This window comes from Macaca fascicularis, chromosome 3, assembly GCF_037993035.2.
Source record: "Macaca fascicularis isolate 582-1 chromosome 3, T2T-MFA8v1.1".
NCBI classification, from domain to species: Eukaryota; Metazoa; Chordata; class Mammalia; order Primates; family Cercopithecidae; genus Macaca; species Macaca fascicularis.
The window spans coordinates 7,576,224-7,600,397 of record NC_088377.1 but is presented as its reverse complement, the minus strand read 5'-3'; the positions used below and the strand labels follow the sequence as shown (position 1 = coordinate 7,600,397).

General features: G+C 46.4%; 2 protein-coding genes across 18 annotated transcripts in view; one reads left to right on the top strand and one right to left on the bottom strand.

The window, feature by feature from the left end:
* Positions 1-24,174, top strand: part of GET1 (guided entry of tail-anchored proteins factor 1) — a 60,440-nt gene that overhangs the window by 5,495 nt on the left and 30,771 nt on the right. For 4 of the 11 annotated variants that reach the window (XM_074033999.1, XM_074033996.1, XM_074033997.1 and 1 more), the window contains exons 2-3: positions 4,879-5,044; positions 6,718-6,785. In XM_074033999.1, coding sequence (XP_073890100.1) covers positions 4,879-5,044; positions 6,718-6,785 — 234 coding nt within the window. Of the gene's footprint in view, positions 1-4,050; positions 4,092-4,878; positions 5,101-6,717; positions 6,786-8,117; positions 8,233-11,523; positions 12,566-24,174 lie in introns of those variants that run through there. The other 7 variants (XM_005548666.5, XM_045389315.3, XM_074034000.1 and 4 more) reach the window with 5 other exon arrangements.
* The window catches only part of LCA5L (lebercilin LCA5 like), a 44,490-nt gene continuing 40,689 nt past the window's right edge, over positions 20,374-24,174 (bottom strand). For 6 of the 7 annotated variants that reach the window (XM_074033992.1, XM_074033994.1, XM_074033991.1 and 3 more), the window contains one exon: positions 20,374-21,783. In XM_074033992.1, the coding sequence (XP_073890093.1) occupies positions 21,053-21,783 (731 nt within the window). In that variant the 3' untranslated portion in view covers positions 20,374-21,052. The remainder of the gene's footprint in view (positions 21,784-24,174) is intronic. The other variant, XM_074033995.1, reaches the window with a different exon arrangement.

The following is a 24,174-nucleotide window of genomic DNA, read 5'->3' as shown; positions in this document are numbered from 1 at the left end:
CTGGCGCGGGCTGTGGGTCTATGCGAACGACACGACTGTGCAGGCGTCCCAGGAGTGGCGCAGGGTCAGAGTCCATGCAAGCCGCACGCACTGCGCAGGTCCCCCAGTACTGGCACGGGCTCAAGAGTCCATGCAAACCGCACGCACTGCGCAGGTGCTCCAGGAGTGGCGCAGGCTCAGTCTATGCAAACCGCGTGCACTGCGCAGGCGTCCCAGGACCGGCACTGGCTCAGGGTCCCTGCGAGCCGCACGCACTGCGCAGGCGCCCCAGGACTGGTGTGGGCTGAGGGGCCACAGGAGCCACACGCACTGCGCAGGCGCCAGGAGGCCCTTCCTTGCAACCCTAGCTTTGCAGATGAAGGACGCTGCGCGGGTTGCCTTCTGGGCTCACCGGCCGATTGCCCTTTCAGATTCAACATTTTCTAAATTATCTTTCAGTTTCTGCTGTAAAGAGTGGCCACCTCCTTTTCCCTCTAGGGGACTGAAGCCAGAGGAGAATGTTGCAGGGTTTGCCTCTGTGGTCATCTTCTTAGAGCACCGCCCCCCCTCGCGCCCCCACACCCTTTTCCTCAGCCGTTGCTTAGTGAGTCCCTGCTGTGGACCAGGCTTGGAGATGGTCCTCAAGTATTAGTTTAGGGGGACGACGCTGCGCTTCACAGGACCTGCCCCAGAGTCCTATGAGGCAGAAGCGCGCTGGTGAAGTGCGCATGTGCGGGCAGGGCCTCCAGTGGGACTCTCGTGGGGGCCGCAGCCAAGGACTGGGGCTGGCGGCCTGGAGAGCTGCTGGTTTCTCGGCCCTGGCCGGCGGGTCCTGGCCGAGAGTGGCATCTGGGGCTGTTCAGGGTCTGGAGCTTCCTGAGTTGGAGGACTCTGTCCTCTGTGTTCAGGGACTCAGGGTGACCTGAGTTGGTGGTTCCTGGGTTTGCCTGCTCTCCTGCTGGCAGGCGCGAGCACGGGCTGTGCACGTTGTCATGCCATCAGTTATTTACTTTTGTTCTAAAAATTAATATTTGCATTATTACATTTAGATTCATATCTTATTAAATCTTATACTGCATAATTCTAGAACATTTTAACACTTATATGTGGGTCTTGGATTAACATTGATGCATATTTGCAAATTTATGCTTTAAAACATTTTTATTTTAGAGACGGTCTCACTCTGTTGCCCAGGCTGTAGTGTGGTGGTGCCATCATAACTCACAGCAGCCTCAACCTTTCGGGCTCCAGCGATCCCTCCCTCCCCGCCTCAGCCTCCCAAGTAGCTGGGGGCACAGGCACCCACAGCTGCGCCACCACGCCTGGCTAATTTTTAATTTTTTTTTGTAGAGATTGGGTCTTGCCATGTTGCCCCGCCTGGTGTCGAACTCCTGGGCTCAAACGATCTTCCTGCCTCAGTCTCCCAAGGTGCTGGGATTACAGGGTTAACCACCGCGCCTGGCTCAGACAATTTTTATTGTGCTTATACATGTAATAGATGTAATTTTTTTTTCAAGCACCAGTTGTTTTTGTTAACCTTACAAAGCTGCCTTCAGTTTTCCTCCAGTTCACTCTTCTGCCTTCACTCACCTCCCATTCCTGAGTTAATTGTTTTGTGTACTCCCTCTCAGGTGACTGGCCGGACTCGGCTTCCCAGCTCTAACTGGAGAGTTGTCTCTACTGTGCGGCAGGCAGAGGAGACCTGTGAGCTGGGAGGGGGAGAGGGAATCTCATTTATTGTGTGCTTACTGTGTGTCAGGCACACTTTAGATACACTATAACATTTCATCTTTATTAGTCTGTTTTAAAAATTTCGAAACAAACACAAATGTGCAGAAAAGTTACGCATACAGTCAATACCGAGAGCTGATTCTGTTTCCTGAACCATTTGGAGTTGTCAGTCTGAACCCCCTCATTCCCAGGTACTTTGGTATTCAATAGATTCTTGGGGGCCGGGCGCAGTGGCTCATGCCTTTAACCCCAGCACTTTGGGAGGCCGAGGCGGACGGATTGCTTGAACTCAGGAGTTCACTGGCAACATAGTGAAACCGCGTGTCTACTAAAACTCAAAATAAATTAGCCAAGCGCGGTGGTGCACGACTGTGGTCGCAGATACTCAGGAGGCTCAGGTGGGAGTATGGCTTGAGCCCAGGAAGTTGAGGTTGTAGTGAGCCGAGATCTAATGCAGGCATCAAGTACTTTACCACGATCTGATCCTCAGGCCCCATTCAGGTTCCCCACGTGTTGCGGTAACGTCCTTAACAGGGAAAGGACCCAGTTCGGAATCATGCGTTGTATTTCCCAGCCTCTAGCCTCCTTCTATCTGGAGGAGTTTCCCGGTTTTCCCTTGACTTTCATGGCTGTCATTTGTGAGAATCAGAGGCCAGTGATTTCACAGAATGGACGTCCACTGGCATGTCTGATACTTGGCAGGGATATCTGAGAGGCAGTGCTGTGTTCTCATTGTATCTCATCCGCTGGTGTGGGACTGGGATTTGGGGATGTTCGCTGATCCCTTGGGGCAGGTGGCCAAGGCGCCTGTAAGGGATCTGGTCTTGGGGCACCCTTGCAGTCCCCGGACTAGGCCTTCCCGGCAGATCTGCGGGCGCCACCTGGCGGCCACTGCCGACTCCTCCCTTGCGCTCCAGCCACTCCTCCCCTCCCGGTGCCGTGGCCCGGGGCCGTTCCCTGGAGAGTAGACTACTGGGGCTGGTGCCGGGAACCGGGGCCTGCAGGGGGCGACGCAGGCGGGCCCCCAGGTCATGCAGGGCCCCTCTGCTCACAGGGACCAGCCAGGCCAACCTGGGGAGGGTGCCTCTTTGTTTATGTCTGTATTTCTCTGCCTGTGTGTGGAAACCACAGATCTCCAATTATAAGCCAACACCACAAGATTCATTCTGCTTCTCTTGGAGACGCCTGCCTTCCTTCCTGCCTTCCTGCCTTCCTTCCTTCCTCCCTCCCTCCCTCCCTCCCTCCTTCCCTACCTTCCTTCACCAGGTTATGAAACTGGCTAATTTTTCATATTTTTTGTAGAGACAAGAGTTTCACCGTGTTGCCAAGACTGGTCTCAAACTCCTGGGCTCAAGCGATTCACTTGCCTTGGCCTCCCAAAGTACTGGGATTATAGGCATGAGCTACTGCACCCGGCCTTTTTTCTTTTCTCTCTCTCTTTTTTTTTTGAGACAAGGTCTCACTCTTGTTCAGGCTGGAGTCCAATGGCATGATCTGAGCTCACTGCAGCCTTGAACTCCTGTACACAAGAGATCCTTCCACCCCGTCCTCCAGAGTGTTAGGGTTGCAGGCTGAGCCACCACGCCAGGCTGAGGCATTTTTCTTTCTTTTTTTTTTTTTTTTTTTTTTGAGACGGAGTCTTGCTCTGTAGCCCGGGCTGGAGTACAGTGGCCGGATCTCAGCTCACTGCAAGCTCCGCCTCCCGGGTTCACGCCATTCTCCTGCCTCAGCCTCCGGAGTAGCTGGGACTACAGGCGCCCGCCACCTCGCCCGGCTAGTTTTTTTTGTATTTTTAGTAGAGACGGGGTTTCACGGTGTTAGCCAGGATGGTCTCGATCTCCTGACCTCGTGATCCACCCGTCTCGGCCTCCCAAAGTGCTGGGATTACAGGCTTGAGCCACCGCGCCCGGCCTAGGCTGAGGCATTTTTCTAAGTGTCTTTGCTGAAAGTGAGAAGACTGGCTTACGTTATCCTCAATATGTTTATTTCTGTGATCACCCTTTTGTAATTAATCTCTGGTGTCCACCACCAACTGATACCTATGTGAATGCATGCCTCGCCCCACCTGGGCTCTGACACGGGCAGGTTTCCTTCTTGTCTTGTATGTCTGTCCCCCTCACCCTACAGACCCTGACTCCTGTGTCAGGCTGCCCTTTCTTGGGGACCCCTGTATCACCATGCCTGGCCCTGATGCCTCTTGCCAGGGTGCCATTCTGTGGGAAGGCCCTCTGCACTGAACTTGGGCACTGACACTCTGCCCTGGCCCCGCCTCACCGCTGTTGCCCTGCACCTGCACCTTACTCTGCCCCGTCTAATCTAGGACTGAATTCTTCAGGCAGGGGAGAGGACCCACGTTCCCTGTCGCTGGAATAACAGCTCTGGTGATGAAACTGGTTTTCATTTCATAATTGCAATTTTAGTCATAGTGAAAGAGACAAAAATTTGTATTGGAGCAATTCATGGGCATCTCCGCAAAAGGAAAAATATAGTTTGAATAGCAATTTGAATATGAGGTTTTTTTTTTTTTTTTTTGGTGGTAGTTATAGAGAGCTGAAAAAGGCAGCAGGGGCTGGCTGTGTAGGTAGTAGGCAGCTTGGCCAGTTGGCAGAGGCAGGAGTAGGATGTTGGAGCAGGGTGTACTGGTTCTGCCTGGTCAAACCCATGCTGGAGTCGCCTCAAAGGCAGTGGCAGGGAAGTTCCCTCAAGGGGCTGCTCCAGACTGCCTGGAGATGGGGCCAGCTTGGATTGCAAAGAAAGAAGCACTAAACGCCAGGGTGATGAGTCCACAGCATTCACGAAGGGAACTTACAAGAGCTGCGGCAGTCCTGGGACAGCCAGTTAGAGAAAGGGACATTTACCTAGGGCTGTCTGCCACCGGGGGGCTGGGGTTTGGAGTATATGTGGGAGTTTGAGGACTTTGTCATGGCGGGGCTAGTTTGTAGGTGTTTCTCAGCAGGATGACTCTTCCAGTGTTCTCCAGCAACAGCCTTCACTCTTTATTAGTCCTGAGAAAGTTCACGGCCCCAGTTTGGGTTCAAGCCTGCAGGGAAACACACAACTGGCTGGGTCACAGAGTGGTCAGGGCATAGACAGAAAGTAGGGGGAGATTGGGGGATCCTCCTGTGGCCCGTGTTGGAAGATGCTGATCCCCGCTGTCCGCCCTGCCAGATGTCCAGGGTGCTGCAGAAGGACGCGGAGCAGGAGTCACAGATGAGAGCGGAGATCCAGGACATGAAGCAGGAGCTCTCCACGGTCAATATGATGGACGAGTTTGCCAGATACGCCAGGCTGGAAAGAAAGATCAACAAGATGACGGATAAGCTCAAAACCCACGGTACTGCGTCCCTTGCAGCCTGAAGGCTTCGTGAGAGCTGATTTATAGAGAAGTCTGTATGTAAAGATTAGTAGAATACATGCTTTGCTTCTTGGATGTTTTGAATATTGATGGAAACTTTTAAGTTATCTGGAGGAAACTCAGTAATAATTACTTTCTTCTTATTTGTTGGTGAACCTTTGCTTTCTAATCACAGAAACATCTAAGAATCCTCTCAGATTTTCCTCAGAGCCAACTCTTTTTTTTTTTTTTTTTTTTTTTTTTGAGACAGAGTCTTGCTCTGTGCCCCAGGCTGGAGTGCAGTAGCGCGATCTCGGCTCACTGCAAGCTCCGCCTCCCGGGTTCACGCCATTCTCCTGCCTCAGCCTCCCGAGTAGCTGGGACTACAGGCGCCCGCCGCCTTGCCCGGCCAATTTTTTGCATTTTTAGTAGAGACGGGGTTTCACCGTGTTAGCCAGGATGGTCTCGATCTCCTGACCTCGTGATCCGCCCGCCTCGGCCTCCCAAAGTGCTGAGATTACAGGCGTGAGCCACCGCGCCCGGCAATTTTCTTGTATTTTTTTTAGTAGAGACGGGGTTTCACCGTGTTAGCCAGGATGGTCTCGATCTCCTGACCTCGTGATCCGCCCGTCTCGGCCTCCCAAAGTGCTGGGATTACAGGCTTGAGCCACCGCGCCCGGCCAGAGCCAACTCTTCATTGTAGGTTTTCATTTTTAAATTCATCACTTTTCTGAGAGAAGCCCAGAAAAAAAGTTTCACAGTGGATTGTCAGAGGCTTTTGTTCCACTCTCTAGAAAAATGCCCAGCAGTGTCCTCTTCCGAGTGTCACCTCCCGGGTACGGTCTCCTGTGATGACGAGCGCTTTCTCAGGGCAGCCCGTGTGCTGAGGAGCCTGTGCACAGTGTGTGCACAGTCAGAGCGCTGTCTCTGTGGCTAGGAGAACAGACAAAGGGGCCTGTCCAGGCCCAGGACAAGCTGGATTCCCACCAGGGGTTCGTGTACTGGGCAGACTGGGAAATAGGGAGGAAAATTTAGTCCTGTTGGTAAGTGGTAATTCTATTATACGAAGAATCTTTGATTTCATGAGTCATTTTAAGAGTTTTCAAAGGCCGGTGCAGTGGCTCAAGCCTGTAATCCCAGCACTTTGGGAGGCCGAGACGGGCGGATCACGAGGTCAGGAGATTGAGACCATCCTGGCTAACACGGTGAAACCCCATCTCTACTAAAAATACAAAAAACTAGCCGGGCGAGGTGGCGGGCGCCTGTAGTCCCAGCTACTCGGGAGGCTGAGGCGGGAGAATGGCGTGAACCCGGGAGACGGATTTTGCAGTGAGCTGAGATCTGGCCACTGCACTTCAGCCTGGACGACAGAGCGAGACTCTGTCTCAAAACAAAAAAAAAAAAAAAAAAAGTTTTCAAAAAAAAGAGTTTTCAAAATTAAAGCTATTCAAATCTCAATCAGAATAGGATTCTATTTTAAATAATGGCATAATGAGATGGTAGGTGACTTAAAAATTCTATTTTACATTTTCTAATTATGTTGAATATGTTGAGTGATTGTTCCATTTATAATCAGAAAGTGTATTATACGGGAAAATAACATTTCTGTGTATTTGAATATGTTGTTAATTTCTTAGGACTGACATAATTGTTTATCCTGTTTTTCCTTTCAGTGAAAGCTCGGACAGCTCAATTAGCCAAGATAAAATGGGTGATAAGTGTTGCTTTCTACGTATTGCAGGTAAGTGTGCTAGAACGCCAGCCGGGTCATTGGAGTTGGTGGCCCTGAACTCCAGAGCGTTGCCTGCAGATCCAGGGCTGGGAGTTTGGGCTGTTCCACCTTCAGCTATCGTGTTGTGTGGCCCTGCCCACACGGAGCTGTAAACACTCTCGGTCTGTAAGTCAGACTGAAAGGAAGCCTTTCTCTTGAGGAGAGTTGTTACAGTTTGGGACTTTTTGGCAGATGAACTGTGAAGGAAGTTCTCGGAGAGCTTCCACCACGCCTTCATCCCCTTGTGGTTTGAACGGCCAGGTGGGATGAAGTGAGAAGCTTATAGATGACGTTGGTTTTTTCTGAGATCTTCAGTAATTTGGCTCTTACTTGTTACCTGGTATACTTCATGGGCACTCTCCACCCTCCAGGTAGAGAACCAGCTTTTCTCACTGAAATTGGCCTCTAGCCTTCCTGCCTGGGGCTTAACCCACGGAGCCTCTCCTGGAGCTGTTGCTGGGCTCTTCTCTGCCCCGAGAGTACAGTTGTGCTACCCAGACACCTTTAGCAGCTGCCGTAAATATCCGAGTTGCAGTACTGTGTGATCTAGTACCAAGGCAAAGCATTCAAGCTCACCCTGCAAAAAGCTTAGTTTGGGGTGGGTAGATTTAAGGAAATTGATCCTGAGGCACTGCCATTTGCTAAGAGGTAAATTTCCTGCAGATAAAGGAGTTAGGCCAGCAACCCTCTTTCATGTCTCCTCTTCTGAGTGGCCTATTCAAGCCAGGAAGGGGACAGATGACAGTCGAAGGAACGCTGCAGGGGGATGGAGGGAAATAAAGCATCCCCCACCATTGAAACTTACACAGGGCTCACCTCAGTGTGCCTTGCTAACACTGGTGCACTTGGGAGAATTCCCTGTTTTTTCAAGGATGGCTTTCATCACTAATAAGGTGTGTTTAGTGTACAGTCTGGCTACCCAAAGCAGATACTCAGTGAGAAAAGCACACCCGTGTTATGGGAGACTTTGGTTAGTTGATCAGCTAATTCAAATTATGTGTAGATTGTATTTATCCTAAAACAGGGAAATGCCAGTTCACAGAGGAAGGCTCGCCTACTTGTTGGCAGTGTTCCGGACATGCTGCTGAGCTCGTCTTTAATTAGACTTTCTAATTCAGGGTTTCACCAGGGGACATTAGTGGCCGTGTGTGCTCATCTGTTGTCTGTGGGGACTGGGTTCTAGGCTTGAGGTGCTCAGTCTGGAGTTTTCCTGGGTTTGTTTTTGCATTTCCCTGTGCTCCCTTCTGTGCGGTGGGTCGTGTGACCGGCAGGCTGTGCCACTCACCACAGGTGTCTTTCCAGGCTGCGCTGATGATCTCACTCATTTGGAAGTATTATTCTGTCCCTGTGGCTGTTGTGCCGAGTAAATGGATAACCCCTCTAGACCGCCTGGTAGCCTTTCCTACTAGAGTAGCAGGTAAGAATTTTCTGGAAGATATAGTGGAAGAGTGTGGATAGGCTTGTGTAGAGGTGTGTGGTAGAAGATTAAGTTAGCCTGACATCCTCCTCACTGTCCATTTAGTGAGCAGGTTTTGTGAGGCTTGCCATGAAGAAACTGAGGTCTAGAAAAGTTACTTCACTTGTCTAGTGTCACCAAAATGTTAAGGAGCAAAGCTAGAATTCAGTCCTAGGTCTGTTTCCGGGACCCATGCCCAGTGCGTCAAGTCTGATACCCCATTGAAACACTAGCTGTAGGTCCACAGTTCTGTCTCTTTTCAGTCCCCATTGTGGTTGGCCTCTCTGTAGCACTTGATGCTCTTGGCTATTCTTTTATTTTTTATTTTTTGAGACAGAGTCTTACTCCGTCACCCAGGCTGGAGTACAGTGGTGCGATCTTGGCTCGCTGCTACCTCTGCCTCCCAGGTTCAAGCAATTCTTATGTCTCAGCCTCCCATCTAGCTGAAATTACAGGCGTGCACCACCATGCCCAGCTAATTTTCATATTTTTTAGTAGAAACAAGGTTTCACCATGTTGGCCAGGCTGGTCTCAAACTCCTGACCTTAAGTGATCCTCACGCTTCGGCCTCCCAAAGTACTGAGATTACAGGCATGAACCACTGTGCCCAACCACGTTCTTTTATTTTTGAAGATAATTTTTTTGGATATTAAAAGTAGTACATGTCACTATAGAATGATTAGAAATATAGTGATTAATTACAAACCCCAGCTGGGTTCACTGGCTTACACCTGTAATCCTAGCACTTTGGGAGGCCAAGGTGGGCGGATTGCCTGAGCCAGGAGTTTGAGACCAGCCTGGGCAACATGGTGAAACCCTGTCTCTACTAAAATACAAAAAATTAGCTGGGCGTGGTGGTGTGTGCCTATAATCCCAGCTACTTGGGAGGCTGAGGTGTGTGAATCACTTGAATCCGAGAGGGGGAGGTTGCAGTGAGCTGAGATCATGCCACTGTACCCCAACTTGGGTGACAGAGTGAGACTCTGTCTCAAAATAAAATAAAATAAAATAAAATAAATAAAAAATAAGATTCCTATTAGCTTTTAATGCTGTGATATATTTTTCTTTGTCTTTTTTTTCCCATTTATTTTGATATAGTTAAGGTCACCTGGCACATAACATTTTGTACCTCCTTTTTACTTTATAGTGTAAGCCTATTCCCACGTCTTAGTTTTTTAGGGCTAAGTGAAATACTACAAACTGGGTAGCTCATAAACAACAGAAATGTATTTCTCACTGTCCCGGAGGCTGGGGAGTCCAAGATCGAGGTGCCGGCAGATTTGATGTCTGATGATGGCCCATTTTCCTGTTCATGGATAATGTCTTCTCACTGTGTCCTTGCATGGTGGAAGGACGGGCTCCCTTAGGCCTCTTTTGTAAGTGCACTAATCCCATTCACAAGGACTCTGCCTTTGTGACTTAATCACCTCCCAGAAGGCCCCAACTCTTAATGCCATCACTGTGGGGGGTAACATATTAACAGATGAATTTTAGGGGGATACAAACATGCAGACCATAGCACCATATCAGTACATTTCTTTTCTTTTCTTTTTTTTTTTTTTTTGAGGCAGGGTCTTGCTGTGTTGCCCAGGTTGGCAGTGGCACCCTCCTAGCTCACTACAGCCTCGAACTCCTTGGCTCAAGTGATCCTCCCACCTTAGTCTCCTGAGTAGTTAGGGTCACAGTTGCACACCACCATGCCCAGCTAATTAAAAAAAAAGTTTTTTATAGAGATGGGGTCTTGCTTTGTTGCTTAGGTTGGTCCCAAACTCCTGGCATCAAGCAATCCTCCCTGCTCAGCTTCTCAGAGTGCGGGGATTATAGGCGTGAGTCACCTTGCCCGGCACATTTCTTCATTAAGGAATTTGCAGTTGCTGTTCTTCATTTAGATATGTCATCTGCAAATTTTCCTGAGGAAGGATATTTATTTGGGTCCTGATTTTTTGCTGTTAAAGATAATGCTGCAGCACACATCCTTGCTGGTCTTTGGTTGTGATTTGTGGTTATGCTAGAGGTGAATACTGTATCAAAAGGAATGACTATTTCTTTTTTTTTTTTTTTAAGACAGAGTCTCACTCTGTTGCCCAGGCTGGAGTGCAGTGGCGTGATCTCGGCTCACTGCAACCTCCGCCTCCCAGGTTTCAAGTGGTTCTCCTGCCTCAGCCTCCCCAGTAGCTGGGATTACAGGTGCCCACCACCACGCCTGACTAATTTTTGTAGTTTTAGTAGAGACAAGGTTTCACCATGTTGGCCACGCTGGTCTTGAACTCCTGACCTCAGGTGATTCACCCGCCTTATCCTCCCAAAGTGCTGGGATTACAGGCGTGAGCCACTGTGCCTGGCTGGGAATGTCTGTTTCAAAGACTCCCAATTTAGCTACCACTCCTGTCCCGTTCTCCACCCTTTCCTTCCCCTCTCCTTTGTTTGACACAGCTGGGCCTAGGCCAGGAGCTCTGCGCTGCGGGCCAGAGAAGCATCCAGCCACCCTTCCATGCCTCCAGCAGGGCCATGGGCTACTCTTGCCGCCTGTCCTCCTGGACAGGGAGATATGTGTGCCTCTCCATTATTGGTGGGGCAAGAAAGGCATAGGTAGACATTGCTTTGTTTATAATGCTTTCTGAGAAAGGAAAAGTTAATCTTACAGGTTTGGTTTTGGAATCTATTAATATCATAAGTAGTAACGCACATCTCTCTGGCAGGAAAGGGAAGTTCAGCCCAGGGTCCACTGTTCACTGCGATTCCTGCTTAGTAAAGAATGCAGCCCTGTGACTCTGTAGAAAGTGACAAATTCGGGCTCGGCACGGTGGCTCATGCCTGTAATCCCAGCACTTTGGGAGGCGGGCGGATCATCTGAGGTCAGGAGTTTGAGACCAGCTTGACCCACATGGTGAAACCCTGTCTCTACTAAAAACACAAAATTAACCGAGTGTGGTGGCGCACACCTGTAATCCCAGCTACTCGGGAGGCTGAGGCAGGAGAATCACTTGAGCCCGGGAGGCAGAGGTGCAGTGAGCTGAGATCGCACCATTGCACTCCAGCCTGAGGGAGAGAGCGAGACTCTGTCTCAAAAAAAAAAAAAAAAAAAAAAAAAGAAAGTGACAAATTTGAACCTATGAAACATAAACTTCGCCTCAGCCTAGCACTGCTCAAAAAGAGTGGAAATACTGTCTTTGCTGTGAGTTAAGGACAGCAGAGACAGATGTGGGCAGCACTGCTGGGGCGCTCTCTCATGGTGAATTTCTTTGTTTTCAGGTGGTGTTGGAATTACCTGTTGGATTTTAGTCTGTAACAAAGTTGTGGCTATTGTGCTTCATCCATTCAGCTGAATAGGAAGATGGATACAGCTATGAAACTTTTAAAAATGGATTTTCTCTTATTAGGTTAAAAATCTGATTTACACTGTTTTGTTTTTTAAGAAACAAATGTGCACAGTTTCGATTTTTTTTTTTTTGTTGAATATGTTTGTTCTTGGACTTTATGAGAGATTCTTGTAAGAATCATGATTTTCTACACCTGTCATTGAGTCAAGAAAGTCCAGTTTATGACACGTGTGTACAGTGAACACCGTCCTAGATCTGTACGAAATGTGAAATGTTTAGGGACATCTCCGTGCCGTCACTTGTGATTTGCCCTCTTGTGTATTTTGGTCATATTGCCAGCTGGAAAGTCAAAATTTTCTAACAACTTTAAGTTCTTTGAAGACTTAGTGCTGTTTTTAATCCAGTTTAGAAAGTAACTTAATTTTAATACCACTACTAAGAATTCAAAAAGTTCTTCTTTAATCACATTCACAATACAACTAAAAGAACAACACTAATTGGCATTACTGGGGCTTTTTCTTCCTTGGTTTAAAATGTCATTTGTTGAGGAAGCATTGTGTAGTATTATCTACTTACTTGAGGCTGTTAATTTTTCATTACAGTGTTTTGTAAATGTATCCACAAGACCATAATGCATTGTTTTGTGCTCAAATTGTGTTTTGTATTTAAGGCATTTTGAATGAAGTGTATTTTATAAGCATTTAATATTTATGCTCTTTAGAATGGAACACAGAAAACAAACCTTATAAGGCCTGATTAAATTAACCGGAACCAATAACCTGTGTGGCCCACAAAATCTAATTCTGCTAAATGCTTCTTCAAACACTTTTTTCTAATTAAAATCTTTGCAAGTGCTTGTGTAACTTCCTGCCTTACAGCTGCTTGTTTGCTGTGAGCCACCCGCAACTGACAAGCGGCTGTTAAGTGAGTAACCCTATCACAGTAAAGCTGAATTCTCCCACTCGTTTCTGCAAGTTCGTATTTGTATTCTTTTGTTTCCTAATCTAATAAGTAGCTTGTCATTCTTTTAGCTGATTGGACTATGAAAAGACAAAGTGCTGTGGTCCTTTCGTTTATTGTCAGGCTGAAGACCACCAGAGCGGCTTTTGGGTTCCCCTTGCTCAAACACACATGCACTGCAGGCTTACCCAGCACCAAGTCTACTTAGCTTTAAGAAAGGACAGAGAGCAGGGAACACAGCCGCAGCCTCGAGGAGGACCTGGACACCAGCTTCCAGTGTCCATCACCACACGGGATACATTTTTCCCACAAAGAATGAGAAGCCAACTGAGGAGGAGATGAGAGCAGCACACGGAAGCTGCAGGGACTAGCCCCTCAAACCAAATGTAGCACCAAGGGGGCACGTGCCTAACTCGTGTTTCAGTGAGCTGCAGGCAGAAATGATGGCGAACAGTCAGCAGTGCGCCGGCCATGTAGAGCGTGCCCAGGGAACTGTGGGGATCACTCGTTCACATACAGTGCCCCTGATGAGACCCTTATCTCTTAAGGACAGTCTCATTCAGTTGTTAGAAGAATTTTGACAAATCTCACTGAGGCTAGAGGTAAAAATTTCTAGTTCACAGCTGTTAACTTTCCCCATATGTGAATAGTTTGTGATGATGAAATAGGGGAGGTAAATGTCCTTTATGTTTCACTTTATTGTGTCTTTTTAGAAATTATACACTTCTTTTTGTCTCCCAGGCTGGAGTGCAGTGGTGCGATCTCAGCTCACTAACCCTGCCTCCTGGGTTCAAGTGATTCCCTGCCTCAGCCTCCCGAGTAGCTGGGATTACAGGTGTGCGCCACCACACTCAGTTAATTTTGTATTTTTAGTAGAGACAGGATTTCACCATGTTGGCCAGGTTGGTCTCGAACTCCTGACCTCCGGTGATCCACCCGCCTCGGCCTCCCAAAGTGCTGGGATTACAGGTGTGAGCCTCCGCGTCCTGCCTACAATTTGTTTCAACAGATGATGAACATGGTGCTGAATTCAGAAGATAGAGAAAGGGCTGCAGTAAATGTGCATCTTATGACTCTTGTCACCCAATTTCCCAAAGTTTTCCTCTGTTACCAGTTTCTTACGACACTGCCAGTGATATTCCATGCATTTATGAATATTAATATATGTGCTTTTAAGATAAATGTTTTAAAGTTATAAAAGTAACACCCAAAAAGACAAAAGTAGTACCTATTTACTGCTTTTTAAAAAAAATCTAACTTGGGAAGTACAGAAAAGCAGCAAGGAAGAAAAACCTGGGACTCCATAGCACTAGGGTGGCTGGCGTTAGCATCTGTGCTTTTGCTTTTTTCTAGATATGTGTGTATAATGTTGAAAGCTAATGTGATAGGTTTTATTTTGTTTTAAATTTATTTTTATTTATTTTTTGAGATGGGGTTTTGCTCTGTTGCCCAGGCCAGAATGCAGTGGTGCGATCTTGGCTCACTGCAACCTCCGCCTCCTGGGTTCAAGTGATTCTTCTGCCTCAGCCTCCTGTGTAGCTGGGACTATAGGCTTGCACCATGACGCCTGACTATTTTTTGTATGTTTAATAGAGACAGGGTTTCACCATGTTGGCCAGGCTGGTCTCTAACTCCTGACCTCAGGTGATTCACCTGCCATAACCCCCCAAAGTTGGGATTACAGGCCTGAGCCACGGTGCCCAGCAGGATTTTGTTTTTATTTTAAAAATACTGGATCTATTTTATAATTTTATGTGAAAACAGGTATCTCTTTGATTTAAAATACGTCTAAAGCACTGGGCGTGGTGCCTCACACCTGTAATCCCAGCACTTTGGGAAGCTGAGGTGGGCGGATCACGAGGTCAGGAGTTCAAGACCAGCCTGACTAACACGGTGAAACCCCGTCTCTACTAAAAATACAAAAATTAGCCAGGCGAGGTGGCGGGCGCCTGTAATCCCAGCTACTCAGGAGGCTGAGGCAGGAGAATCGCTTGAACCCAGGAGGTGGAGGTTGCAGTGAGCCAAGATCACACCATTGCACTCCAGCCTGGGTGACAGAGCGAGACTCTGTCTCAAAAAAAAAAAAAAAAAAAAAAAAAAAAAATCTAAAGCTGTCTTCATAATAATTTTTTTTGGTCATAAATTTATGGTAAATCAGAGAAATTTTTTAATATATAAATCCATAATTTTTTTTTTTTTTTTTTGAAATAGAGACAGGGTCTCATTATGTTCCCCATGCTGGTCTCAAACTCTTGGGCTCAAGTGCTGGGATTACAGACATTAGCCACCACGCCCAGCCCATAATCATTTTTTACAGGTTTTATGTGCTCCTGTTGCCGCCATAGGGGCTGGAATGTTAGGCAAACTGGTTTACTTTCCCCTGACCTGGCGGGCTCTCTGACCTTCCATAGTTTTTCTTACACAGTGCTTTGTGGGAGAGAGTGTGTGTGTGTGTGTGTGTGTGTGTGTGTGTGTGTGTGTGTGTACGTATGTGCTGACGGCCCCCCTGGAACCAGAGCTTTAGACTTAATAAAGCTTTCTCTGACCCCCTTATGGTAGTGATTTTTCTTTCCTATCCATCATGTGAGCATTTAAAGTAGTAGCTGTGTGACTGATTGGTGGTATCTGCTGTTGTGGTTTTGTTTCTAATGTTGTAGATCCTTTTTCGTGTGTGTGATAAAAGGTTATTTCAGTGATGCTGCAAGCGCCTTTAGGGCCTGGGATTATCCGTGAGCTTTTCTGTACTCCTCCAGCATGCCTTCAGTCAGTACCCAGGAGTACTTAACTCAGAATCACATAATGGTTTTCCACTAGAGCCATGTATGGAGTCTGTTTTCTTTGCAGTTGAAATGTTAGCAATTAACAACTGTCAGGAGAATTTTCTAAGTGCTGCTGTCTTATAAGGCCTGCAGTATAGAGCACTTTGGTGATGTCACAGATTCAAAGCCACACGTGATTGGTTTGAACACCACTGGAATCCCAGGCCAGGCAGCTCATTCTGTGTCTGGGCCCAGGGTTCTTGTGTGGGTTGGCTTTCCTGCATGCGTCTTTGGGATCTAATGTGTATAAATCTGTCGACACTCAGAGTGCTGACTCTTACCAGTGAATTCAGTCTTAAATTGCATGAATATTGTGTAGTTTTGGCCAATATTGTGGGTAAGTATATTGGACTCTAAAGGGTAGGGCAGTCATTCCTTTATATTGGCCAAATTCTTTTCCTGTATTTTTTTTTTTAAAGAGACAGGGTCTCATTCTGTCACCCAGGCTGGAGTGCAGTGGCGTGATCATAGCTCATTACAACCTCGTGCTTCTGGGCTCAAGCGATCCTCCAGCCTTGGCCTCCTGAATAGCTGGGATTACAGGCATGCGTCACCATGCCTGGCTGTTTCTCTTTTTTTATTTTTATAGAGAGCAGGGTCTGACTGTGTTACCCAGGCTGGTCTCGAACTCCTGGACTCAAGTGATCCTCCTGCCTCAGCCTGCTGTGTAGCAGGGACAACAGGTGTGTACCACAACTGTGGGCTCATTTTTAAATTTTTGTAGAGATGGGGTCTTGCTATGTTGTCCAGGCTGGTTTCAAACTCCTGGCCTCAAGTGATCTTCTGCCTCAGCTTCCCAGAGTGCTGTGATTATAGGTGTGAGCCACTGTGCCCAGCCATTGTTCCTGAATCTTTTTTTTTTTTTTTTTTTTTTTTTTTTGAGGCGGAGTCTGGCACTTCTTGCCCATACTGGAGTGCAGTGGCCCGATCTCGGCTCACTGCAAGCTCCACCTCCTGGGTTCACGCCATTCTCCTGCCTCAGCCTCCCGAATAGCTGGGACTACAGGCGCCCGCCGCCTCGCCCGGCTAGTTTTTTTGTATTTTTTAGTAGAGACGGGGTTTCACCGTGTTAGCCAGGATGGTCTCGATCTCCTGACCTCGTGATCCGCCCGTCTCGGCCTCCCAAAGTGCTGGGATTACAGGCTTGAGCCACCGCGCCCGGCCTAATTCCTGAATCTTTTTAAAAAATAGTTTTTATTAAATATTGAGAGGTATAAAATATTTAAAATATGTAAATTTTAAAGAATGAAAATACAAATCTTTGTATCTTTCACCCAAGTTTTAGAAGAACCTTTGCGATCCCAACTGAGCAAAGGTAACACCATTGCTCTGAATTTTATCATTTCCTATTCGACATGGTCGATCACATATTTGAATGTGTAAAAATACGTTGTTTGGTTTCGTATGCTCTTCAGCACACAGACATGGCTGTTGTTTTGTGCTTCACTTCACTGTGCTCCGTAGACACTCTTTTTCACAAATTGAGGGTTTGTGGCCACCCTGCATCGACCAAGTCTGTCAGCACCATTTATCCACAGCATGTGCCCACTTTGTGTCTCTGTGTCACGTTTTGGGGGTTCTCACGACATTTCATATTTTTTATTATTATATGTTATGGTGGTCTGTGACCAGTGATCTTTGATGTTACTATGGTAATTGTTTTGGGGCATCAACAATTACACCCGTACGAGGCAGCAGATTTAATGTATAAATGTGTGGGTTCTGACTGCTCCACTGACTTGGCCATTCCCGTCTCTCCCCGCTCCCCAGGGCTCCCTATTCCTTAAGACACAAAAATGTTGAAAGTAGGGCAACATTGGCCCCTAATTTCAATAATAATGGTGGCTTCTAAACGTTCAAGTGAAAGAAGAGTTGCGTGTCTTTCGTGCTAGCTTTTCTTTTAATTAATTTGAGATGGAATCTTGCTCTGTTGCCCAGGCTGGAGTGCAGTGGCATGATCTTGGCTCACAGCAACCCCCGCCTCCTGGGTTTAAGCGATTTTCCTGCCTCAGCCTCCTGAGTAGCTGGGATTACAGGCATGCAGCACCACGCCTGGCTCATACTTGTATTTTTAGTAAGAGACGGGGTTTCACTATGTTGGCCAGGTTGGTCTCGAACTCCTGGCCTCAAGTGATCTGCCTGCCTCAGCCTCCCAAAGTGTTGGGATTACAGGCTTGAGCCACCTGTAAAGAATCTGAGTTCTTTACTTACAATTTTTTAGTTCACTGAGCTGGAGACCCCAGGGAGGTCCCAGCATTGTATGGAAAAGGGACCCCCTAACTTGGGCTGCCTGGGTTTTGTCCTCAGGAGGAGTCTGTGATGCTCAATTCTCTAATTTTGGCAAATGCCCTTTAGGCAGAAGCTTACTTTAGTGCTTTGCTTACTTATCTCCTCGGGTGCCTAATTTCGTTGAGTGTTTACCAGCTGACCAGCCGATTTAGAAACGTTTTCTATCGTTAGTACGGCATTTTTAGCTTTTGTTCCGGCAAGAGTGTTGCAGTACCTTCTCTCTCAGAGCTCAGGAAATAGATTTGTTTTTAAAAATCTTTTTTTCCATGATCGTACAGTTATGTTCATTATAGCAAACATGCAAAAGAAAGCCAAAGTAGAAAACACTAAAAATAAATTAAAAATTGGCTCCAATCTCATACCTCAGAGATAAAAAGTTAGCATGTTAATCTGTGACCCTCTAACTTTTTTATGCATACAATTAAGATGACTAGACAACAACAGGCTTAGATTCTGTTTTTATTAAATTAGTTCTCTACACTTCTAATTATAGCTATGATTTAATATTATATTAAATCATAATATTTCTATGATATAATATTATTTGTGCTTTTATTGTGGGTGGGCATACGAAAAGATCCCTTGGAAAATCCTGTATCTGCTATGAAGCTGGAGTAGACATTGTCATGTTACTCAGCATACCATTTCCAGGAGTCCTTTTAATACATTCCTCCAGAATTTAGGCCACTATGTCATCTCACTGCATTTGCGTATTTCCCCTTAGGAGCCTGTGAGAGCTCTCCCTCCCTCCTTCCCCTTACCCCTTCTGTCCTCTTCTTTTGTATCTTATTGCACCCTGCTTTTTATAAAAGATCAAAGCATATGCCAGTTGTAGTGATCTAGGCTCACTTCAAACTCTGCCTACCGGGTTCACACCACTCTCCTGCCTCAACCTCCCGAGTAGCTGGGACTACAGGTGCCTGCCACCACGCCCAGCTAACTTTTTGTTATTTTTTAGTAGAGACGGGTTTCACCGTGTTCGCCAGGATGGTCTTGATCTGACCTCATGATCCACCCGCCTCGGCCTCCTGAAGTGCTGGGATTACAGGCGTGAGCCACTGCGCCTGGTCTATTATTTTTATTCTTATTTTTATTATTATTATTTTTTGAGATGGAGTCTCACAATGTTGCCCAGGCTGGAGTGCAGTGATGCGATCTCAGCTCACTGCAACCTTCACCTCCCAGGTTCAAGCAATTCTCCTGCCTCAGCCTCCCATGTCGCTGGGACTACAGGTGCTGGCCACCACGCATGGCTAATTTTTGCATTTTTAGTAGAGACAGGGTTTCACCATGTTGGTCAGGCTGGTCTTGAACTCCCGACCTCAGGTGATCTGCCTGCCTCAGCCTCCCAAAGTGCTGGGATTACAGGTGTGAGCTACCGCGCCTGGCTATATATTTATTTTTATATCTTTTGAGACAGGGTCTTGCTCTGTCACCCAGGCTGGAGTGCAGTGGCATGATCCTGGCTCACTGCAACCTCCACCTCCCAGGTTCAAGTGATTCTCCTGCCTCAGCCTCCTAGGTAGCTGCCATTGCAGTTAATATTACACACCAACCCATAAACATCATTGGAAAGGAAATAGTATGGTCTAGATTATAAACAACTCCCCCTTATAACTAAATGAAGGTCAGCTAAATAAAATGGGGCTGGGAGTATAGCCTCCTTTTTATAGTCCTAATTTAAAATATCCTAAGTTTAGTAAATGTGTTAGTTAGGACTGAGCAGCTATCTTGAATAAACACCAGCAGGGCCATGGCACTCTTACGGTTTTTAGAACAAGATTAACAGAAAAATGGTCAACGTAGAGGTATGCAACAAATCTCAATAAATGATACTGGATCTCAGGTGTACACAAGGAAAGCATCACCCACAAAGGCAGGACATTGGATACCCAGGTTAGCTGAATAAGAGAAACTCAAAAATGATTGTCATGGCTGGGCATGGTGGCTCACACCTGTCATTCCCAGCACTTTGGGAGGCTGAGGTAGGTGGATCACTTGAGGTCAGGAGTTCAAGACCAGCCTGGCTAACCTGGCAAAACCATTTTTAGTCTCTAATAAAAATACAAAAATTAGCTGGGTGTGGTGGCGCACGCCTGTAATCCCAGCCACTCAGGAGGCTGAGACACGAGAATCACTTGAACCCCGGGGAGTGGAGGTTGCAGTGAGCCAAGATTGTTACCACTACACTCCAGCCTGGGTGACACAGCAAGACTCTGTTTCAAAAAAAAAAAAAAAAAATTCCATAAAACTAAGCTTGGTAATCACTATATATATATACACACACACATATATATACACACACACATATATATACATATACATCATACAGATACATATCTGTATTTTTTTTTTTCTTTGAGGTAGAGTCTTGCTTTGTCACCCAGGCTAGGGTGCAGTGGTGGGTGTTATTTTGGCTCACTACAGCCTCTGCCTCTCGGGTTCCAGTGATTCTTCTGCCTCAGCCGCCTGGGAAGCTGCCATTACAGGCATGTGCTACCACACCCGGCTAATTTTTTGTGTTTTTAGTAGAGACAGGGTTTCACCATGTTGGCCAGGCTGGTCTCAAACTCCTGACCTCAGGTGATCCACCTACCTCGGCCTCCCAAAGTGTTGGGATTACTGGTGTGAGCCACGGCACCCAGCCAATGTTTTTTTGTTTTAGTAAAAAGAGTCTTTTGATCATATTGTTCCCTTTCAAAGCTGCTGCTACATTTTGTTTTTATTTTTTGAGACACAGCCTCACTCTGATTGCCCAAGCTGGAGTGCAGTGGCACGATCATATCTCACTGAAGCCTTGACCTGGGCTCAAGTGATTCTTTGACCTCAGCCTCCCAAGTACCTGGGACTACAGGCACACACCACCACACCTGGCTAATTCTTTTAATTTTTGTAGAGACGGGGTTGTGTCATGTTGCCCAGGCTGGTCTTAAACTCCTGGACTCAAGTCATCCTCCCACCTTGGCCTCCCAAAATGCTGGCATTACAGACGTGAACCACTGCATCTGGCCTGCTTCCATGTTTTTAAGTTACAATTCAACTCTATTGCTGATAAATTTTGTTGTGTATGAGATGCATATGTTTTGAGTGACTAACTTAGAGTTACTAGCTGTGGAGTCCCACAGAATACTAAAACCATATAGTAAACCTGTCTCCCAGAAGATAATGGATGTTTCAGTTGTAAAGATGTAAATTTGAAGTGTTATCATTGGCTAATATAAAATAGATTTTTTACTAGAGTAGCAATAAAACAAAAATTTAATTATTGAAAGTCAATTAAGTACTAAAAGACACACACACATACACTCCCTCTCTCACACATTTCAAAAATAAGATGCAAGGCATATAAGTAGCATTATATCAAACCAGAATGCATTAGGATATTGATTATATTTAAATAATTATTTTTCTTTTTCCTTCTGTAGGTGACGATGGCTTAATAGAATTTACCACAGTTACTTTAGAGTCTCCGAAAGCATTGCTGGCGGAGGCCTGACTGGGAGGCAGGGGATGTGACTCCTTACTTTGCAAAGGCTCCTCTGAGCCTTTTGCAACACCAGGACTTGATTGGTCAGTTTTCAACACGTAGCCTGATCCAAAGAGTTCTTCCATGAGACTGCTTTTCTTATCTCTGAAAGTTGTATCCTTCACTTTTATTCTGGAAGACTTGCCAAATGAGGGCTCATACCCACTGTCAGAATGCTCTAGCTCCATTTCCTCTCTGTTACTGAGATGCTTGCTTGTACTATGACTGTACTTCGTGTTGCCAGCATTGGCTGGCCCACCTGAAGCAGGAAGCCCATGATGCAGATTTTCAGTTGCTTCTGTGAATGAGTAATGCCTTCTTTGTCTGAGGGGGCCTTTCGTGTAGGGAGCAGTGCATTTGTCAGGTGTGTCATCCATGCCATTTCTCTGCATGCTTCTTTTAAACTTTTCTCTTACTAGAACATCTTCTTGAGTGCTTTCTCTTTCAGGATGAATAACTTCAATTATTTTTGGTGGTAATTCTTGCTCTTCTTTCACAAAAATGGTTTTCTTTTCTTGGTCTTCTTTTTTGTCTTTTTGTCTTCCAGTATTCTCCAGCAGTACTTGCACTTCCAAATGTTTCTCTTCCCTTGATAAATCTGTATTAGAAAAATAGGCAATTTAGTGCTGTTTAAAATGAATGGATCTCTATTTCAGGATGGCATGTCTAGGACACTTATTTGCACCACCTCACAAGCACATTGACAGAAAAGCTAAGAAAATCGATGCATAGACAATAGGTTACAGAGAAGGGTGATATTAATAAATGTGTTATGTTATAGTTTCTTAGAATTTCCCAAGCAAATGGGAATTATGAAACCAAAAGAAAAATGACATTCATTGAGGAAGAAATAAAATTTGCCAATAAGGTTATTAATAGACGTTCAACATTACTAACTGGATGTAGTGCCAGTTAAAACAGTGATGGCTGAGTGCAGTGGCTCACACCTGTAATTCCAGCACTTTGGGAGGCTGAAGCAGGAGGATTGCTTGAGCCCAAGAGTCTGAGACCAGCCTGGGCAACATAGCGAAACCCCATCTCTACAAAAAATACAAAAATTAGCTGGGCGTGGTGGTGCATGCCGGTAGTCCTGGCTACTCAGGAGGCTAAGGTGGGAGGATCACTTCAACCCAGGAGGACAAGACTGCAGTGAGCCGTGATTGTGCCACTGCATGCCAGCTTGGACAACAGAACAGAGCTGTTACAAAACAAAACAAAACAAACCAATGAGAACATTTTTCATCCATCCAATCGGCAAATAATTTCTAGAGCTGTTGAGAAGATGGGGCAACGGGAATGTTTGGTCCCCACTGGTGGGTGTGTTATTGGCACAGCGTTTTTGGATGGCAATTTGGCAGTATCAGTCAACATTTTAAGTGAATATACTCTTAGACCCAACAACTTCTTCTTAGAACAAACCTACAAAAAATAGACAAAGATAAGTGCAACGATGTTCACTGCAGCTTGGTTTAGTAACACTAAAACCTCCCAAACATCTGCCGAAGGAATCATGGTTAAATAAGGTATGGCATGTGCAGTCTGTGGAATTCCAGGCAGTTATTATAGACGATGAGCTGGATCCATGTGAACCGGTGGGGAAAGGTGTTCCCATACTAGAATATAAGCACATGAGGGCAGGGTTTTGCATTTGCTTCCTGCTGTCTCCCTAATGCCTAGAACAGTGTCTGACACATAGTGTATGCACACAAAGTATTTGTCAAATGAATGGATACACTTTCTAGGACAATATGAATTAGGACAATGGACTGAAAAATAAGCGGAAAACTTAAAACACACCAGTGACCAGGCTGGGCGCGGTGGCTCACGCCTGTAATCCCAGCACTTTGGGAGGCCGAGGCGGGCGGATCACAAGGTCAGGAGATCGAGACCACGGTGAAACCCCGTCTCTACTAAAAATACAAAAAATTAGCTGGGCGCGGTTGTGGGCACCTGTAGTGCCAGCTACTCGGGAGGCTGAGGCAGGAGAATGGCATGAACCCGGGAGGCGGAGCTTGCAGTGAGCCGAGATCCAGCCACTGCACTCCAGCCTGGGCGACAGAGCGAGACTCCGTCTCAAAAAAAAAAAAAAAACAAAAAACAAAACACACACCAGTGACCACAGTGCAATTGCAACTGATGATCAGTTTCCACCAAACTGCAACAGACAGAGTGGCTTTATGGGTGAGTTCTGTCAAACTACTGTGTTATTTAAACATTATTTGGCCTCACAACTAAGGTGAGGCCCTTCTTGGTCCTCTTCTGAATGCCCAATGTGTTCAACAAGGGCTCTCCATGCTGCCTACGGGAACACGTCTGATTTGCAGCCCTGAGTAAACTCTGGGACTCATTCATCATGCATGTTCTTTCCTCAGAAGTTGCTCTTGCCCAGCCTTGCGGGACTGCACCCAGATCTCCCGTGAGTGGTGATGTAACATGAAACAATGAGCCACATCTTCAAAATTCCAAAGGAAAATGACCCCCAACTTAGAGTTTCCTATCTAGGCAATTATGAATCAAGTGTAAGGGCAGAATAATGACACTTCCAGATGAGAGGTATACAAATTTACCTTACCCACACCCATTTACAAGAAGCTTGTGAAGGTTGTGCTCCTTAAAACATGATGTAATTTACCATGAAAGAGGAGGACTTGGCTTAGGAAAGAGAAGATCCAGTAGAGAAGGGGCGTGACAGGAACCTGCAGGAAATGATGAAGGGCAATCCCAGGATGCTAGCTGCACACCAGAGATGAGGAGACAGACTGGGATCCCCGCTCCATTAGACCTCCAGGTACCAAACACCAGGTGAGCCAGGGCCTTGGCCTGTCTTGCCCATCGCTGATGAAGTGGTGTACTCTCTATCAAGCCCTGCAGCCTGGGCCAGCTGAGGACTCTCCTTGCACCCCACAGAAGCAGTTTGTTTCCACCTACTCCCAAGAGCCGGAGGTAAGCTTTGGTGATCTTAGAATAAGAAATTTTGAGCAGCCCGTTC